This window comes from Blennius ocellaris (assembly GCF_963422515.1).
Source record: "Blennius ocellaris genome assembly, chromosome: 12".
Taxonomy (NCBI): domain Eukaryota; kingdom Metazoa; phylum Chordata; class Actinopteri; order Blenniiformes; family Blenniidae; genus Blennius; species Blennius ocellaris.
The window spans coordinates 25,576,059-25,594,598 of record NC_137661.1 but is presented as its reverse complement, the minus strand read 5'-3'; the positions used below and the strand labels follow the sequence as shown (position 1 = coordinate 25,594,598).

Sequence of the window (18,540 nt, the reverse complement as noted above, 5' to 3'; positions counted from 1 at the left end):
CTCATTTGATTTTCTTCCTTATGTCACTCTTGGTAACATTAACTTCTCTTTGACTACTATTTTTTTTCCCCCCACAAAACCACAAGTAATGAAATCATGGACATTGCACTTAAAAAAAAATAAATGCGAAAGTACAAATAAACAGATCAAATCCAGAGGAAAGTCTAAGAACTAGGAAATGTTGGTAAATTAAAATTTTATATATTAGGGTTGATGAGCTTAAATGGAAGAAGAGAAAAAAAACAACTGGAATACTTGTAAAGTTTAGTGTTCATTTAAAACACCTCGGATCAGCGTGAGAACAAAAACTTCATTGAGGTTAAAACAGACGATTAATGCACGGAAACTTTTTTATCTCTGCATTTAAAACCGTTTCAAAGAGAATTAAAAAGTTTTGGGAAGTTCTTGTATTGAACGTTTTCTAACTTGAATAAAGGATAGCGTGATAAGCAGAAAGACATGTTTGTTTATTTTCTGTTGGTCAACATGCCTCCCAAGGTTATTTATTAAAATGAACAATAATAAAAGGAGCACTAACATGGAGCCCTGGGGGACACCTTGAAAAAAAAATTTTGTTTTTATGATGGGTAATGTAGAATTAATGAGCACTTTGCAAAAAAAATTTCTCATAACATAAAAATCCTATATAAAGATTACAAGTTACATTTTAAATATCCTGATAAAACATAAATATTGTTGTTTATTAGAGAAAATGTTGAATACATTTTATCTGGTCCCGTGTGTTTAAAAATAAATTCACACTCAACTACAAACTGACCATTTGTGATACAAAAACGTAATTTACTGTCACGTTCCTACTTAAAATATCATGATTAAGAAAATAAAATCCTTTTTTTTTTTTCTTGCCTCCTTTTCAAATTTTAGCGAAGCTGGATTATTGGTTCACCGATTAGTTTCCAGTTTCCACAGAGATTTACGGCGTTAGTTTATTTTTTAACACTGTTAGATAGAAATGGCACGATTCAGCCAAGAGCCAAACAGAGCTTTTATTGTGGAAATCTGACCAGGAACCTGCCAGCTGAAGCTAAACATGTAGTCTCGCAGGATAAAAGATATGGAGCATTTTTGTTTTAAAAGTCTATGACTTTAAGATCTAATGTTAAAAAAACTAAATAAATAAATGATAAATTAGTGAAATGCAACAATAACGCTTTTATTTTAATGGGGAACACAATAATCTTAATCTCGGAAGAAAAAAAGAAGCCAGCATTGCATAATTTTCCCGCCGATTTACAGTTTTACAGCAGCGAATGTGTCACATTTACCGAAACCAACATGTCACCTGGATTCAGACTGTTAAAACGAGCCGACGGTTTTATTTGCTGCCTCACGGAAACATTAAGATGAGTTGAACGGTCGGGGGAGGGGGGAGAGGGGGACGCCCCCGCCGGCGACGGGGGCGTCCCCCTCCCACACCAGAACCTCAACAATACATGTTCCCACACACACACACACTTCATCACACACACACACACACGGAATTAAAAAAAACCCAACAAACGATAAAAAAAAAAGAAAAAAAAGAAAAACACATGTCGTGCACCAAGCAGTCAGTGGATTGTCGGCTCTATCGAAACTCAGCCCAGTGTAGCATCTCACCACATGCCGTCTGCAAATGAGGAAGTGAAACGCCGTCGTCCATCATCCTGAAAATAAATGAACCTTTCACCCCCCCACCCCTCCCACCCTCGCATGATGAGAACCAGCAGCTTACCTTTAAGATTCCCCAAGTAGAGATCAGGAAGGATCTGCAGAGAGATTTTAGTTGTGAGAAGAAGAAAAGAAAATGTAATGTTGTTTGTTGAGAAACGCCAGTGTCGCAGAATCACCCTGGTACCTTGTTGATTCCATTCCCCATGTCCGCACAGGCCTCGAAGCGTTGCTGCCACCCTGTCAACACGACGCACCACTGAAGCTCGCCAGCATTTAGCACTTTGTCCCCTGGGCTTGAACCCGGGACATAGTAAAGTCCTCCGCATGTCCACAGCTCGTCCCATCTCGTCTCCCCCCCCCCCCCCCCCCCTCCCCACCAGGCTTCATTCAGAATAACGAGCATGACGGCGTGACGTAATGTGACCTTAGCCTTCGTGGAACACCCGGGCGCTATATTTAGACGAGGCGTGGGGGGGGGTCATGGGACGGTGGCAGACAAAGATGGCGGCGGGCCAGAGGACAGCGGGTCCCCGCTGCTGCTCGACCGTACAAGGAGAACGTCTGAAGCTTTAGCGGCGAGGAAGAATCACTTCCACGTGGCTCTGCCAAGTAGGAATGTCTACTTTCAACACGTCGGGAAATTTAGATATTGAAAGAAAGAAAAAAAAATGTATTCTGTTCAGGCAAGTTGGTTAGAAAAAAAAAAAAATATATATATATATATATAGAGAGAGAGAGAGAGTTTGAACAAGTTCATTATGGCATTAGTTTGTTCATGTAATAATAATATGTATTACTAAATAAAATAAATATATAATATAATTATATATTTATATGTATACACTTTCTTCTGTTCAAGAAAAAAAAAATGTATCTATGTATATATGTATATATGTGTATATATATATATATGTATATATACATACTACTTCTGTTCAGGAAAAAAATATATATAGTTGGAACAAAGTCATTATGGCAATAGTTTGTTCATGTAATAATATTTATTACTAAATAAAATAAATACATAATATAATTATATATTTATATGTATACACTTTCTTCTGTTCAAGAAAAAAAAAATGTATCTATGTATATATGTATATATGTGTATATATATATATGTATATATACATACTACTTCTGTTCAGGAAAAAAAATATATAGTTGGAACAAAGTCATTATGGCAATAGTTTGTTCATGTAATAATATTTATTACTAAATAAAATAAATATATAATATAATTATATATTTATATGTAAGCACTTTCTTCTGTTCAAGAAAAATTTTTTATCTGTGTATATATATATATATATATATATATGTGTGTATATATGTGTATATATATGTATATATACATACTTCTTCTGTTCAGGAAAAAAAAATATATAGTTGGAACAAAGTCATTATGGCATTAGTTTGTTCATGTAATAATATGTATTACTAAAGAAAATAAATATATAATATAATTATATATTTATATGTATACACTTTCTTCTATTCAGGAAAAAAAAGTTGGAAGAAGTTCATTATGGCATTAGTTTGTTCATGTAATAATATTTATTACTGAATAAAAGAAATATGTAAACATATTTATATATAAATAAATGATTTCCAATCAAAGAGCTGCTGTCTGTCTCTTTAATTGGCCGACCCGACTGTTACTGTTTCACTAAGCTCCTGTCAACCAGAGGCTTAATGACCTCAGTAGTTCTGTACCATCGTCTTAACAGTTCCTACACATGAGATCCGTGACTTTTCATTGACTTCACTTGAATATATATATATATATATATATATATATATATATATATTTATTTATTTTTATGTGTGTTGAGTTTGACACTGCAGGACTCCCTTTAAAATAAACTCCATCCATCGATGATAATTTTCTGATTCTCGGTGGACGTCCGCTCGTACTTACTCCAAATCTCTGCATTTCCAGTAAGTGTCGGTACGACGCCGTGAGGCGACGGAGGTATTTTTAGCTGCGACTCTGTCGTGAGTTTTGTTCCCAGTGCGGTTCAACAGTGTGGCTCGACTCAGACTCACTGACTGGCAGGAGAGGCTGGAGGCGTTTACAAAAACCAGAACAGCTCATCAGCAGCAGACAGTCAAACACTCTGATCAACAAATACATCAGAAGCACAGTGTTGTTTTTTTTTTTTTTCATGAAAAACAAAAGAAAATGTTGTGGTGAATGTGTGTGTGTGTGTGTGTGTGGGTGGAGTTGTGAGAGTGAGATGGTGAAATTGTGTGCGTGGTGGGTTTTCTGTTTTAAAAGCCGACGAAGGAAAACCTCAAGAAATACTTTCTTGTTTTCGTGACGTTTCTTTTCAAGTGAAAACAAAAAGGAGGAACCTCCACCGTTAATAGATATATACGTCCAGAAATGTTAAGCTTTGTTCAAGGCTGCTAATGCTACAGTACCATAGCGATATTGTATACAAGTTAGTGCTAATGCTACTGTACCTTAGCAACATTGACTATAGACCAATGCTACAGTACCATAGCGACATTGCATACAGACTAGTGCTAATGCTACTGTGACACAGCTACACTGTATACAAGCTAGTGCTAGTGCTACTGTACCTCAGCAACATCGACTATAGACTAATGCTAATTCACCACAGCTACATTGGATAGTCTAATGCTACAGTATGACAGCTACATGCAGACTTCTGCTAATGCTACTGTACCACAGTAACATCGGATACATTCTGATTTCAATGCCACAGCTACATTGGCTATAGGCTAATGCTGATACACCAGAGCTACATTGTATACAGGCTAATGCTAATGCTACTGTACCACAGCGACATTAGATACAGGCTAATGCTACTGTACCACAGCGACATTAGATACAGGCTAATGCTACTATACCACAGCGACATATTCAATTTGAACATGTTCACTTGTACTTAAGTTTTTATTTTATTGCTTTAAATGTTAATCTGGGAAGTAAAACTGTGCCATCAGATTCTGAATTTGAATTTCTAACTCTGAATTTGTTTTTGCAGCTGAAATTTTTTTGCAGCTGAAATTTTTTGCGGTTGAATTTTTAAACACATTGAATTTTTTACACACATTGAATTTCTTACACACTGAATATTTTTAGATGTTGAAAAAAAAAATCAGAAGCAAAAAAAAAGATACGTACTTGAAATTCGACAGCTTTTAAAATTCAAAGTTTGATTTCGATGGTAAAAAAAAAAAAAATCAGAGTTAGAAACTCGAATTCAGAATCTGATGGCACAGTTTTACTCCCATAGTTTTTAATTAAATTTCAGCAGAGCTGGAAAAAGAGAGGGTTTCGCTTTAAATGCTCTTGGAGGAGTGGAAACTGGCTCGTGGCCGGATTTCCTGTTAAAAACCAACTAAACTGCAGGTGGGACAGAAAGTGAGCGTCAGTCGGGAGAGTTTTCCTGGAGGAATGGCGCTGCCGGGGCTCCGAGGACGTTTCTGCACCGGTGGCCTGCGGGGAATCGTGGCTGCGCTCCGGAACTCCTGGTAAAACTGTTTACTGCACTGAAATCCCACCGAACACGTGTAAACAACACGTGTAAACACTGGAAACGCGGAGATCCGCGCTGACCTGCTTTGTGCTCCGCTGCTTGCGGTTTGATTCCCGGCCAGCAGGGGGCGCCGCGTGACCGCTTTACACTGTGTGTGTGTGCGTGAAACACTGTCAATCATTCATTTATTTAAGATTTAATCCACAAAATACCTCTCTTTTAATCAGATGTTTATTTGAAAACTTTTATAAATGTATGTACAAATATATTGCATGTCTATTTACAAATTTATTTAAAAATATATAATTTACAAATTATATATGTATAAATATTTATACAGTGTAGTTATATATTTCCAAAGTATTTGCACATTTAATGCATTTAAGACATTTATGAATATGTTTACAAAGCTATTATAAATATGTTTAGAAATGTCTATTTACAAATACATTTAAAAGAGTGCATTTATAAATACACTTACAATATACTTTACAAAAACATTGAAAAAAGTACAAACACATAAACAATACATTTACCTGCAGTAAAAAGGTCAATCTTATATAGAGAACTAACTCATAGTTTAAAACGGATCAAATATTATAACACCTATATATTGAAAAACGTTATATTTTATCAACATATACAGATTAAATACAATGCTAACATTAAGTGTACAACCCCACTAAAACATATATAATATATATACAGATAACATTTTGTACAACAATGCAAACATGTTTCAAGTTATATACAGATGTTATACAATAATGCTAAAATATATGTAAAAAAATATATAATTTTATATAAAATAATATTTTGAGGGTTAATTAAACTGTAGTATATAATAATCAAAATAATGCAATTTCCTCTTTCATTGCTTTCTGGTTTTTGAATTTGTTTTCCAAGTAGTATTTTTTCAAGTTTGTGCTTTTTTAACTATAATTTCATTCATAGTTGAACTTAAACCTTTTTATCATTATCATGTTAAGACTACGTCTCATCAATGCAACATTTTCTCACACTTTGACGTAAAATGATCTGTTTGCACAGAAATAAAATTATCGTGGGCTTCATAATGTAAAAAAAAAAAAATCTCCAGGAGAAATGAAGGTTTTCTATATATGATCCTAAACAACAGACCAGCATCAATGAGCTGTTTGGCCTTTTTTATTTTATTTTTTTATTTAATGCAAGTCTGCATCAGTGCATTAGAGTGCTCTCCATGTCATCGCCAGCACAGCTTCATGTTTTATTCAAGTCTCTTTGATTAAACGCAACAGTCGAGCGCCTCCGTCACGGTTCCTTTGTTTCTCTGCGAGTAAACAAACAAAAGACGTTGTTTGTTTGGCGTTGAAGTCCAAGTAGCTGTGAAAGTGGTTGTTCTCGCACCGAAAACAAGAATTAAGAGGTTTATGTCACGATTTCATCAATTAATTCTATATTATTTACTATCTTACATTGTGTTTATACTATGTTGTACAAACATTATTTAAAATATGTAAACTTGATATAAAATGTACTTATGAATAATAATAATAATGCATTTTATTGTCTCTTTACATGTAAAAAATCTCAAAGTGCTACAGAGAATTAAGAGGTTTATGTGACGATTTCCTCAAAATTCACGATGTTTATTACACTGCAAATGTTTTTGTGTACATTTTGTACGGTAGTTGTATATATTGTTATACTGCTCATGCAATGTTGGAATAATAGGTTGTATATATATAGCTTTCTCCTGCGCGCTGTGACCGACCTGTTGCCCACTCCACGCAACTTGAAGATCTGGGGCAGAGAAGAAGACCCATCTTGCAACCAATGCGACGCACCCGCATGCACGCTGAACCACATCCTGACAGGGTGCCCAAAGGCGCTGGCTGAAGGGCGCTACAGATGGAGGCATGATAAGGTCCTCTCGGAAATCGCCAATTGGGTGGAGCAGCAGCGGGTCAAAGCCAACAACAAGCACGCTCAACCGCCCAAAGCCATAACCTTTGTGAGGGAAGGGGAAACGGCTCGTAAGACCAGCACAACAGCCAAAAACCTACCTTCCTCCCTGCAACGCGCCTGCGATTGGGAGCTGAGTGTGGATTTGAAGAGGAAGCTCGTCTTTCCACAGGACGTGGCAGTGACCTCACTTCGACCAGACATAGTCTTGCTGTCCAGAAGCACAAAAACCATCATAGTGGCAGAGCTCACGGTGCCCTGGGAAGAGAGGCTGGACGTGTCTCACCAATTGAAGCGAGCCAAGTACCAAGACCTGATTGACGAAGCTGTCCTGAAAGGATGGCATGCAACAATTTTTCCCATCGAAGTTGGCTGCCGTGGGTTTCCCGCAAGGTCGGTGCGGTTCTTCCTCCAGAGGATGGGGCTGGAGCCCAAACAGCTGAAGAAAGCCACCAGGGAGATAGCCGCAGCAGCCGAGTCCAGCTCAAGATGGATATGGCTAAAGAGAGCTCACAGCTGGAACCCTTCCGCAGGTGAAGCCTAGTCAGTCTTCGCTGCCCCACTCAGGCGAGGTGTACAGGTTAAGGGGCGAAACACCTGTGAACCTGAGATGCCTGCTGACGATGCGGAAGGGTTCCAAAAATGTGGCTGCTTCAAGGATACCATCTTAAAGTGATGACATGCAACCGTTTTCAGAGTAGTTCCCGCAGTTGTAGCTCGTGGCAAAGCATCTTTGATGTTTACTTCACCTTATTGTGCCAATTAATTCTATATTATTTACTATCTTACATTGTGTTTATACTATGTTGTACAAACATTATTACTTAAAATATGTAAATTCTAATTGTATAAAACTTAATTATGAATAATTATAATAATAATAATAATGCATTTTATTTGATACTCTTTACATTTAAACAATCTCAAAGTGCTACAGAGAAATACAAATATATTTAAACTCTATATATTCCCTTGTACGTTTCCCTGCTGTTTTCCCTGCTGTAGGAACATCTATTCTTTTCTAATCAAAGATAATCTATTCTACCAATGAGTACCCAAGCGTCAGGCATTCTAAAAAAAAAAAAAACCCATTGAGCTTCTCTGTTTTGTTCTGAAATAATACTGTAATTAGAAAAAAGAAATAAAAAAAGGTCTATATTATCTTGTTTTTGATTTCCTGCCATTTTCTCACTTTAACCGCCGCTGCTCTGTTTGTTTGTTCGTTTGTTTGTTTGTTCCTCTGCGTCCCGCAGCTCCTCGTTGGCGTCGGGCCGCCGGCGGGTCAACGGGGTCGATCTGTACTACGAGAGGACGGGCGGGGGGGAACACGCTGTGCTGCTGCTGCCCGGAGCTCTGGGTAGATACCACATCGATCCTCCGCCGTGACCCGTCATTTACAACACTCAACACTCAACAACCTCTAGAAAAGCACATTGGAAAGACTGTAATGTATTTAAAAATGTATATATATTAAAAAATATATATATATATATATATATATATATATATTAAAATGATACATTTTCTAAACCTAATTTTCTAAATATATTAATAAAACAAAGGTGAAATAATCACATCTTGGCATTAAGCTTAAACTTTAAAGTTAATAATAAAACAAATATAAATTAATACGAGAATGTAATATAATAATGTATTGAACACAATAGATAGATGGATGATAGAGTAAGATTAAAGTGATGTAAATGATTACTATAATTTGATTTGATTTATTTATTTTGAATAAAGGAACAATTAAAATTAGATGAAACCATGGAAAATAAAAATAAATGAGAATTAAATTTCAATATAGAACACATTTAACTCGTTCAGAAGGGGATAGGAAGTCCTCCCCCTGTTCTTCACCATTGACAAATTGAAAAAATCCAATAAAATAACTAGTCAGTACAAAAAAAAACAACAAACAAAACCAAAACTACTCCAATCGAGCTATTTGTGGAAACCGAATATATCAAAAACACTCAAAAAAGAACTAAATGACAAGCACCCGTAACATCAGCGAGATTTACATTCTCCTTCATTTCTGTAGAAAAAAGAGAAGAAGGGAGAAAAAAAAAAAACACTCAACACTCTGTGACGCCAACATATTGAGAGGTTCTGAGTCCAGATCAGGACTTTGTGAATAACCCAGCGTTCTGTCTACCAATGGAGATGGTTTATTATTATTATTATTATTATTATTATTATTATCGTCGCCAAAGGGTCACTGGGTGCTCAAGAAGTAGGGTCTGAAGCCGGCACGGTGGCGGGAGCATCACGGTTTGGGGCTGCAGTGGTGGCTTGAGGTTTTAGATGTAAAAGTGCAACAGGATGATTTGACGCCGCAGTAGAAAAAGAGCCGGTCGCAACAGAGATCGTCAGAAAATGGATGGAAAAGAAAGGAATTCGGTGAGAAAAAGAAAGGTTGAGAAATAGTTTTTAAACGGGTCTGATTAGTAGCGACTGGAAAATCATGATTGAAGTGATCAAATTAAAAAATCCTCCTGAACTCGGCTATATTTCATGTGTTTATTGTTTGTTGAGGTAAAAACTTTTAATTTTGAACAAATCGCAGTTTTTGACCAGTCGTTTGAGAAAAGCAGGAAGTTCCCGGGGGGTCGCGTACTTTTTCCTGTATCTATATATAATTTTAATACATTTTTTCCCCTTCACTATATATATATTTATTTTATTTTTTATTTTTTTCCCCCCCATCGTCTTCCACCACAGGAAGCACGAAGACGGACTTCCTCCCCCAAATGAAGTCTCTGAACAAGGAGCTCTTCACCGTGGTGGGCTGGGACCCCCGGGGCTACGGTCAGTCCCGCCCCCCCAACAGAGACTTCCCTCCGGACTTCTTCGAGAGGGACGCCAAGGACGCCGTGGACCTGATGAAGGTCAGTCTGGCCCCCCGTTGTCACGACAACACGTCCAAGGAAAAGCCATCGTGTTCTAGTTCCTGAAAACGTTCGTGTTTTGCACGGCAGAGGCTTTTGAAAACGGATGTCTTATTTACATTGAAACGTTTCTCCGTTGTAGCGGTGTTGCTATTTGCAGATGGTCCCTGCACATTTTTTTTTGCGGCTGGTTGGCTAACCCCTGAACCACACAGCGACCGAGCGACATTGAACGCCGGACCTCGGCTGAGGACTTTCTGATTTAAAGGCGTTGAACGTTTGTCGCCTCGTCCCCAGGCGTTGGGCTTCGCCAGGTTTTCCCTGCTGGGCTGGAGCGACGGCGGAATCACGGCTCTGGTCGCCGCCGCCAGGAACCCCGAGCGGATCCGCAAGCTAGTCGTGTGGGGCGCCAACGCCTCCGTCTCCCAGGAGGACCTGAAGCTTTACGATGGTGAACCGCTGGGATGAACGCGGAAACCGTCTTCAATATGCTGCTATGAAGACATGAATGTGTGTGTGTGTGTGTGTTAGCTTGTGTTTTATCCGTGTGTGTCGTTGGGCTCCAGCGGTCCGCGACGTCTCCAGTTGGAGTGCGAGGATGAGGCGGCCCATGGAGGAGGTGTACGGAGCGCAAGCCTTCGCCGAAACCTGGGAGGCCTGGGTGGACGGCATCGCACAGTTTGCCCTCAGACCAGGAGGTGGGGACGTCCGGCTGCCGGGGGACTGGAGCCACGCGTGGCTCTTTAGCCTTTCTGCAGGGACCCTTTCACAAAATTATACAAACTTTAACATTTATTTTTATTTGTTTATTTATTTTTTTTAATTAAATAACTAGATAAATGTTACATTTTATGGCTCTTTGGCCTTTCTGCAGTGGCTCCTGGGACCCTTTCACTAAATTATACAATATTTAACATTTATTTATTTTTATTTATTTATTTATTTTGAATTAAATAACTAAATAAGTTTTACATTTTGTACAATTTTGTGAAAGGTCCCAGGAGCCACTGCAGAAAGGCTAAAGAGTTTACATTTATTTATTTATTTATTTTTAATTAATTAATTAAATAACTAAATACATTTAAAATGTTGTATTTATTTATTTATTTATGTATAGTTAAGCAATTAAATAACTAAATAAATGTTACATTTTGTATAATTTCGTGGCTCTTTAGCCTTTCGCAGTGGTTCCTGGGACCTTTCACAAAATTTTACATTTATTTATATATTTATTTTCATTAATAAATTTTTTTTAAATTATGTATTAAAATTTTCTTATTTATTTACTCATTTTCTATTTTTATTTGATTATGATTATTTGATTAATTTCAAAAGCAATAAGCTTCAAATAAACAGTCTTGGCAACAAAACTCCCAATTCAACACATTTTGAATGAAAAGGAGCAGAAGAGAAGATCACTATTTAGATTTTATTTACGCACATGAAGTCATTTTTCAAAAGGGCCTTTAAACTCGTGGCTGAGAAGAGCTTTTTTTTAAAAAAACGGGCACAAAATGGGGTGAAATAGCTTAAAAACCACAAGGGATGGTGGGAAACCGACAACTAAAACATGCGACTTCCCTCATGAAGCCCATTTGGACGGCCCATGTGGTGAGAAGTGCAACTTTCTGGTGTGACTTGCTTGTTTCTTGCTGGTGCAGGAAGCATCTGCATGGACCTGGTGCCGCTGATCAGCTGTCCCACCCTCATCCTCCACGGAGAGAAAGACCCCATGGTGCCCGGCGCTCACCCTCAGTTCCTCCTCAAGCACATCAAGGGTTCACGGTAAGAGTGTGTCCCGGTGTCACGACCATCTCCGACTTCGCCGTCCCCGTCGTGACGCAGCAGAACTTTTTTACTTTTTACTTTCCCTCAAACTCTAGATTACATCTGATGCCCGAGGGGAAACACAACATCCACCTGAGGTACGCCGAGGAATTCAATAAACTCGTGGAAGACTTCCTGGAAGAGTAAATCGACTGGCTGGATTGGATTTAATTCGGCATTTTAGGAAAGTGATTGGTGGTCAGTGGGCAGCGTTTGGACTATAAACAGGAAAACAATGTCTTTTGTGGCTCTATTTGTCTTCTATGCTGCTGTAGATTAAACACAACTCATTGATAAAGCGTCCGTTTGGTTTATTCAACTCATGATACTAGATGTTTAATCAAAGAATGCTTGTAATTAGAATATATTCAAAGTCTAGTTTTTTTTTCTTTCTGTTAATCATATACCAAGCAAGCGACCATATTTGGCACCCCCACCACCACATTTTAACTGAATGTATTGTCGTCATAATGAATCAAAAGTATATTTGAGTTTTCCTAAGATTAGAAGAAACAAAGTCCAGTCATTGTGTAAATGATCATTTCAGTTAACCAATACATGGCTTTTTTTTAATATATATAAATATAAAATTGGTGTGAATTTGGTGAGTGTTTCTCGATCTTTTTGCAAATTATATTGCAGTACAGTGGTATTATAGAATGCATAATGAACAATACAACATGCATTAAAAAAATAAATGTTTTTAAAAGTTTTATGATAATGTTTTATCATTCCGTTGTTCAAATGATTTTTATAACATTTCACTTGAATACAATGAAGAATTTCCCCAAATAAAAATAATATCCTTATAAAACTGGTTTTTTACTGTTATTTTAACCCTGTACAGAACATCAATGCTTTTACATTCTTACTCGTGAGACGTTGTCTATTGTTGCACTGGAAATCAGCTACAAGTCAATCTTACAATGACTTCAGAACACAATGTTCTCTATAAAGCTTGAGAAATTTTAGTTTACTCTTAGGTACTGTGCTAACAGGCTTTACCACAAATGGCATACATTTAGTTCTTGTTTCAAAGGTTGTGCATTGTGCTTCCTAACTGGCTCCATGATATACAAATACACCATTTTTGTTTGTTTATTGATGTGATCATACTGAGACAGATTAGATGTGGGAGGTTTTTTTGTTGTTGTTTTTATATATATTTCATGAATTTCACCTTGAATTCAGTTTCCAGTTCTAATTTTCCTTAATAAAATTATTCTGTTAAAAAAAAAAAAAAAATCTCAATTGTACATTTAGTTCTTATTTCAAAGGTTGTTTATATATATATATATATATATATATATATATATATATTTCATGTTTACACACCTTGAATTCAGTTTCCAGCACTGGAATTATGTAAATTTTCCTTAATAAAATAATTCTGTAAAAAAAAAAAAAAATCTCAATTGTGGGAATTTTTATGACTAAATAAATTATAACTTTTGGACGGTTTGTGAAAAAGTTCAGTCTGTGACAACCCGTGGGTAAAAACTCCCCCCACATTTTAGAAGCTGTACCAATAATGAAATTACCGTCTATCTATAACCAAAAGCACAACATTTTGAAAATACTACCATTCTCGTTATCGTTCCTTTAAATCGATTGTTCCGGCGCCACCGTCGTCCTGAATCGACTGATCGAGTCTGTTGCCGCGCTGTAACCAGGAAGTGGGCGACACGAGCTTCATGTGGATCAGAGCGGAGCTACAAGAAGAAGCCAAGCGAAGCGGAACTGGGACAGAAATGAGCGAAGCGGTGAACGGCGGGTCGGAGGGCATTTCCCTGCACAACTTCTCGGAGAAGATCCTGGAGCAGGTAGTGCATTTCCACGTCATGAAGCTGAGCGGAGGCTTCTTCCTGTGGGTCGGTTCCGCCCCGGTTCTGTCCAACCTGGCGGTGTCGATGAGCAGCAGATATGTGAGTCCACGAAATACCGACACGCGAGTCTGTCCACGCCGCTAAAAACTACCGAGACTCACTTAAAACTACCTAAAATTACTTGTTATTGTCGAACCTACACGGTAACCGCGGGATGTTCTGTCTATTTCTGCCATTTACTTCTATTTGTCTGAAACTTTTAAGGGGGCAATTGAGTATATACGGTTTAAACAACTTGCTTTATTTTGAAATTATAAAGATAAACACATTACAGTTATTCTGAAGGGATATATTTCATTACATATTTTCCCAATGTGGGATATGTTGTATGATGTATTGCACTTTTCAGGGTATATTGTATGATATAGTGCATATTCGAGGTATATTGTATCATATATTGCACATTTCAGGGTGTATTGTATGATATAGTGCATATTCGAGCTATATTGTATCATATATTGCACATTTCAGGGTATATTGTCTTGTGTATTGCACATTTCTGAGGTATATTGCATTGCAATTGGACATTTCGGAGTATATTGTGTTTTATTTATATATATATATATATTTGATATATATTAGATGTATTCACTTTTTTGAACATCTTTTTAAATACTTGCTGCTGTGCTGTTTTGACAGACTGTGTCTTTGACATGAACCAGTTTAACCTGGGGGGTCAGTTATTTTAGTTCAGGGGCCACTCCAGCACAATTTCACCTTGGATGAGTTGAACCAGTAAATTAGTGCCAATAAATAACCTGTACATCAAAACTTTCAAAGATTTTCTTTGCTGTGGCGCAGAGTGTACGTGATGAAAATCTCAATATCTTCACAAAACCAAGCGATTACCGCCGAGGATTACTAGAATCTGAACATGAAGCAAATTCTGACGATACCTTCTGCAAAATGACTCGAGCCACAGACATTAAAGGTGGAATTTTGGGCCTCAAATTAGTATTTCACGGCCACAAATAAATATCTGGAACCGTTAAATACTAATTTGAAGCCACACAATATATGAGTTTATTATGTCTGTGGCTCCGTGCAAAATGCATACTCGTACTATGGAAAAAAAAAAGTGGTATTGGTGTATCCTCCTGTTTCGTAGTGGAAGGACTCACCAGGAATTTCTCCGCAAAAGAACCTCTTTCAAATTAAAGTTGATCGGCGCGGAAACCCTCAATTTGCACCGAAGGGAAACTCTGACGTCCGTTTTCCGTCTCCAGGACTCGATGCCTCTGTCGACGTTGGTGACGGGGGACCCGTCCGACACCACCGCCAACTCCCTGGCCCAGAGATTAGGTGAGATACTGCTGTCATAAGATACTTCAACAAGTTTCACCTGCTCAGACTGATAATCCGCCAAGACAACATGTTTAGATTGTAAGATTATGAGCTAAAGATGAGATTACGTGTCCATTACAGCTACTGCTTCTTTTTCAAAGTAAGATTTAATTCATTAGTCACTGAAAATAAACAAGGGACTTTGGAAATAGTTCTGTTGTAGTTGTATTATTGGATGTTTGTGAAGTTACGTCAGTTGGCGGGAGGAAGATTCTCTATAATCTGGATGTCAGAGGAGGAAGATGCTCTATAATCTGATGTTAGAGGGGGAAGATGCTCTATAATCTGATGCTAGAGGAGGGAGATGCTCTATAATATGAATGTTAGATGAGGAAGATGCTCTATAATCTGATGTTAGAGGAGGAAGATGCTCTCTACTCTGGATGTTAGAGGAGGAAGATGCTCTATAATCTGGATGTTGGAGGAGGAAGATGCTCTATAATCTGATGCTAGAGGAGGAAGATGCTCTATAATATGAATGTTAGATGAGGAAGATGCTCTATAATCAGGATATTAGAGGGGGAAGATTCTCTATAATCTGATGTTAGAGGAGGAAGATGCTCTATAATGTAGATGTTAGATGAGGAAGATGCTTTATAACAACACAGCAGACGTACTTTGGAAAACTAAATGTCCTCGGATTGACGCCTGATGAAATGAACTCAATCCACTTGCGTTGCGTTCGAAGCGTCTCGTATGTCCTGGCGTCTTGATTCAGCCTCGACTCAACGTGACTTCTTGTCCTGCTTTCCAGCGAAGAAGACGAACAAACAAGTGTTTGTGAGCTACAGCCTCCCGCTGACAGACTCCAGCCTCAGTCTGCTGGTGGAGAACCGGATCAAGAAGGAGCTGGAGCTTCAGCCACATCGCTTCTGAGCCCCTCCCACATCTCCTCCCAAGCCCCTCCCACCAAGCCCCTCCCACCATCTCCTCCCATCATCTCCTCCCAAGCCCCTCCCACTAATCTCCTCCCAAGCCCCTCCCACTAATCTCCTCCCACCAAGCCCCTCCCACCATTTCCTCCCAACAAGCCCCGCCCACCAATCTAAAAACACGACAGACACATTTTACACCCAGGGTTCTTTTATTGACGTAATAAATTAAGTGGTTTATTATCAAAACATGTCGGCCTATGGCTTTTTTTTGTTGTTGTTTGTTTATTTGTTTGTTTGTTTTTGTACAAATGCATCATATTAAAAAAATAACACTTAGAAAACAGCATTAGTGGTTGAGTTTTTTTGTCCTTTTTTCTTTTTTTAAATCTCAGTGTGTTGAAAACATTACAAACTATAACCATACAGTGTGTTCAAAATACTGTGTGCTAATATATTGAATATATGGGTTTGTTTGTTGGGTTTTTTTTTTAAAAAAAAGGGAGGATGTTTAAGGAGGTTCTTCTATAAAAGGAAGGTCCGTAACGTTATGAATGGACGGCACACGCGTTACTCACGTCACAGTGTGCCGTTCCTAAAGGATACTTAGATAGTAAAGTGTATAAAGGTTCACTGAACACAACGAGGCCGGGTCTACCGGGCAGGCTACGCCGCTCTACGCTATAATCGTCACAACGTTTATGTCATAAAAACGGTCAAAATGTTGTGCTTTCTGGCTGGAATTACACATCCTAGGAGCAGGATTACAATACTACCACAGTACAGAGGACGAGGAGTGACACTCTTTTTTGCTAATCGAGGAGGTATTTCAAGCAACAACCCCCAAAAAAAGAAGAAAAAACAAATTGCCCCTGGCATTATGACAAAAAATAAATACTGCTTTTCTTTAATTACAATTGAGTTTTCAGTTTTGTTGTTTTTTGCTCAAACAACAGAGCCGTCGCCATTAAAGCCTTCAAAACTGCAGAGTGGCGTCATGAGACGGAGCGTCGCGCTCGCGTCCGTTCTGCTCTCACCCCCCAGCGTTTCATCGAGCGTCGGTCTCGCCGAGGTCTCCGGCTGCTCGCCACCCCCTCCCCCACTCCGACAACCATCATACGCCCATAACGGCAGAGACGCTTTCTTTATTAGCCCTTAGGTGCATAAGTTTGTCACCAGAATTAAAAAAAAAAAAAAAAGATGGTCAGCAAAGGTCATTTTCCTGCTTTGTCTTTGAAAAGTGTATTTTTTATTTCATTAACGCCCATAAGGGGTTATTCATTCACTTCCTGTGGAATTTCATCGCGTTTTTGAAAACCGCCCGGGGAAGCGCTGTAGTAAATAGTGGTTCTGCACATGCTCAGTAGGTGGACGATAATGTTTTCCTCCATGTTCTCCTGGGTTCTCGGTGGTTTTAGAGTTGAGATTCATCAGATGCCGTTTCATTTCCAAAAAACAATAAACAACAGCACCCTCTAGTGGCCCAACATGAAAACGACATCGTTTTCCGCCTTTGGCACGACGTTTTCAAAACGTTGCGTGAATGTGGAACTTCTCTGACACAAATACGCAAAAACGACGCCTTTCCGCTTGAAATGACTTGGAAATGGTGTCTTGGTCGATCGTTTTTTTTTTTTTTTTTACCATCGTTAAAGATGATGTCGCTTCGCTATCTCGGCCTAAGCTAGCTAACACTAGCCAGCTAACAATTATGTGTGATTGCGTACTAATGTGTTATTACTGCAAAGGAGTCGCGCAGATTTTTTTCTCATATTAACAGCAGCTAGCTAACGTTCAAATCCTTGCAGGTTTGGCATTTAGCGTATGATGTAGCACGCAGGCTATGCTTCATAATAGTACGTTTGTACACGGCTGTTGAAAGCGTAGATATAAACACGAGATGCCGCTCCGGCCTATCGGCGCCCGTTGACGCTACGCGCCAACGGCGCCGCCATCTTGGAGAGGTCTCCCAAAATCCGCAAAAATCTTTTGTAGCTCGCTTGCTAGTCGACGTAGCAACACAAACCATGCCTCATTTTAAAGCTGAGGAAAAGCTTTATCCCGTGGAAACCGCATGTAAAAAATGATTGGGAGGGAAAAGTCTTCCGGTATTGGCGGTATTAATTGCCCACGTTAGCGTCGGTGTGCGTACGGTATGGAATCGCCCTTTTTGACAATCGAGTAAAGAGGAGGTACTATTATATATCAACAGGTTGGCTAACACTAGACTAGGAATAGACCAACTGAAGAAATAAACGGGGGACTTTTTGGACCCATTAATGGTCGAGTACTCGGTTCTGTCACTTATGCATCTAAGGGTTAAATAAAAAAAAAGAAAAGAAAATCAACGTTTACACTGTCCTCTCTGAGGATAAAGTGCCACTTTAAATCAAGAGGCACCAGACAAAGAGGAAACAAACCATTTGTGCCCTTTCATGCAGTAAAAAAAAAGACTGGTAGTGGTTTTAGCCGGTCCCTGGATTTCCAATGCGTTGGCGGAAGAAACAAAATCAAAAATCACTGAACACTTCTGATTGTGTCTCTTGACATTTAGTGCAAAAAAAAAAAACCCCAACTCGTAAAG

The 18,540-nt window shown here is 38.5% G+C and overlaps 3 protein-coding genes across 3 annotated transcripts in view; 2 read left to right on the top strand and 1 right to left on the bottom strand.

Moving 5' to 3' along the window:
* Positions 1–1,987, bottom strand: part of LOC308137660 (dual specificity protein phosphatase 22-B-like) — a 12,189-nt gene extending 10,202 nt beyond the window's left edge. Inside the window, exons 1-2 of the mRNA XM_080506422.1 lie at positions 1,859–1,987; positions 1,736–1,769 (exon numbers count right to left, since the gene is read on the bottom strand). Of these exons, the coding sequence (XP_080362548.1) occupies positions 1,736–1,769; positions 1,859–1,879 (55 nt within the window). The 5' untranslated portion in view covers positions 1,880–1,987. The remainder of the gene's footprint in view (positions 1–1,735; positions 1,770–1,858) is intronic.
* Positions 1,988–5,048: 3,061 nt separating this feature from the next.
* bphl (biphenyl hydrolase like) lies at positions 5,049–12,521 on the top strand. The gene is made up of 7 exons (XM_080506420.1): positions 5,049–5,181; positions 8,387–8,490; positions 9,861–10,027; positions 10,325–10,478; positions 10,594–10,725; positions 11,689–11,812; positions 11,911–12,521. Exons 1-7 carry the CDS (start codon positions 5,105–5,107, stop codon positions 11,999–12,001), a joined length of 849 nt encoding a protein of 282 aa, XP_080362546.1. The 5' UTR covers positions 5,049–5,104; the 3' UTR covers positions 12,002–12,521.
* Positions 12,522–13,555: 1,034 nt separating this feature from the next.
* On the top strand, positions 13,556–18,438 carry psmg4 (proteasome (prosome, macropain) assembly chaperone 4). Its single transcript, XM_080505822.1, has 3 exons — positions 13,556–13,779; positions 14,967–15,042; positions 15,839–18,438. Exons 1-3 carry the CDS (start codon positions 13,606–13,608, stop codon positions 15,958–15,960), a joined length of 372 nt encoding a protein of 123 aa, XP_080361948.1. The 5' UTR covers positions 13,556–13,605; the 3' UTR covers positions 15,961–18,438.
* Positions 18,439–18,540: the final 102 nt, after the last annotated feature.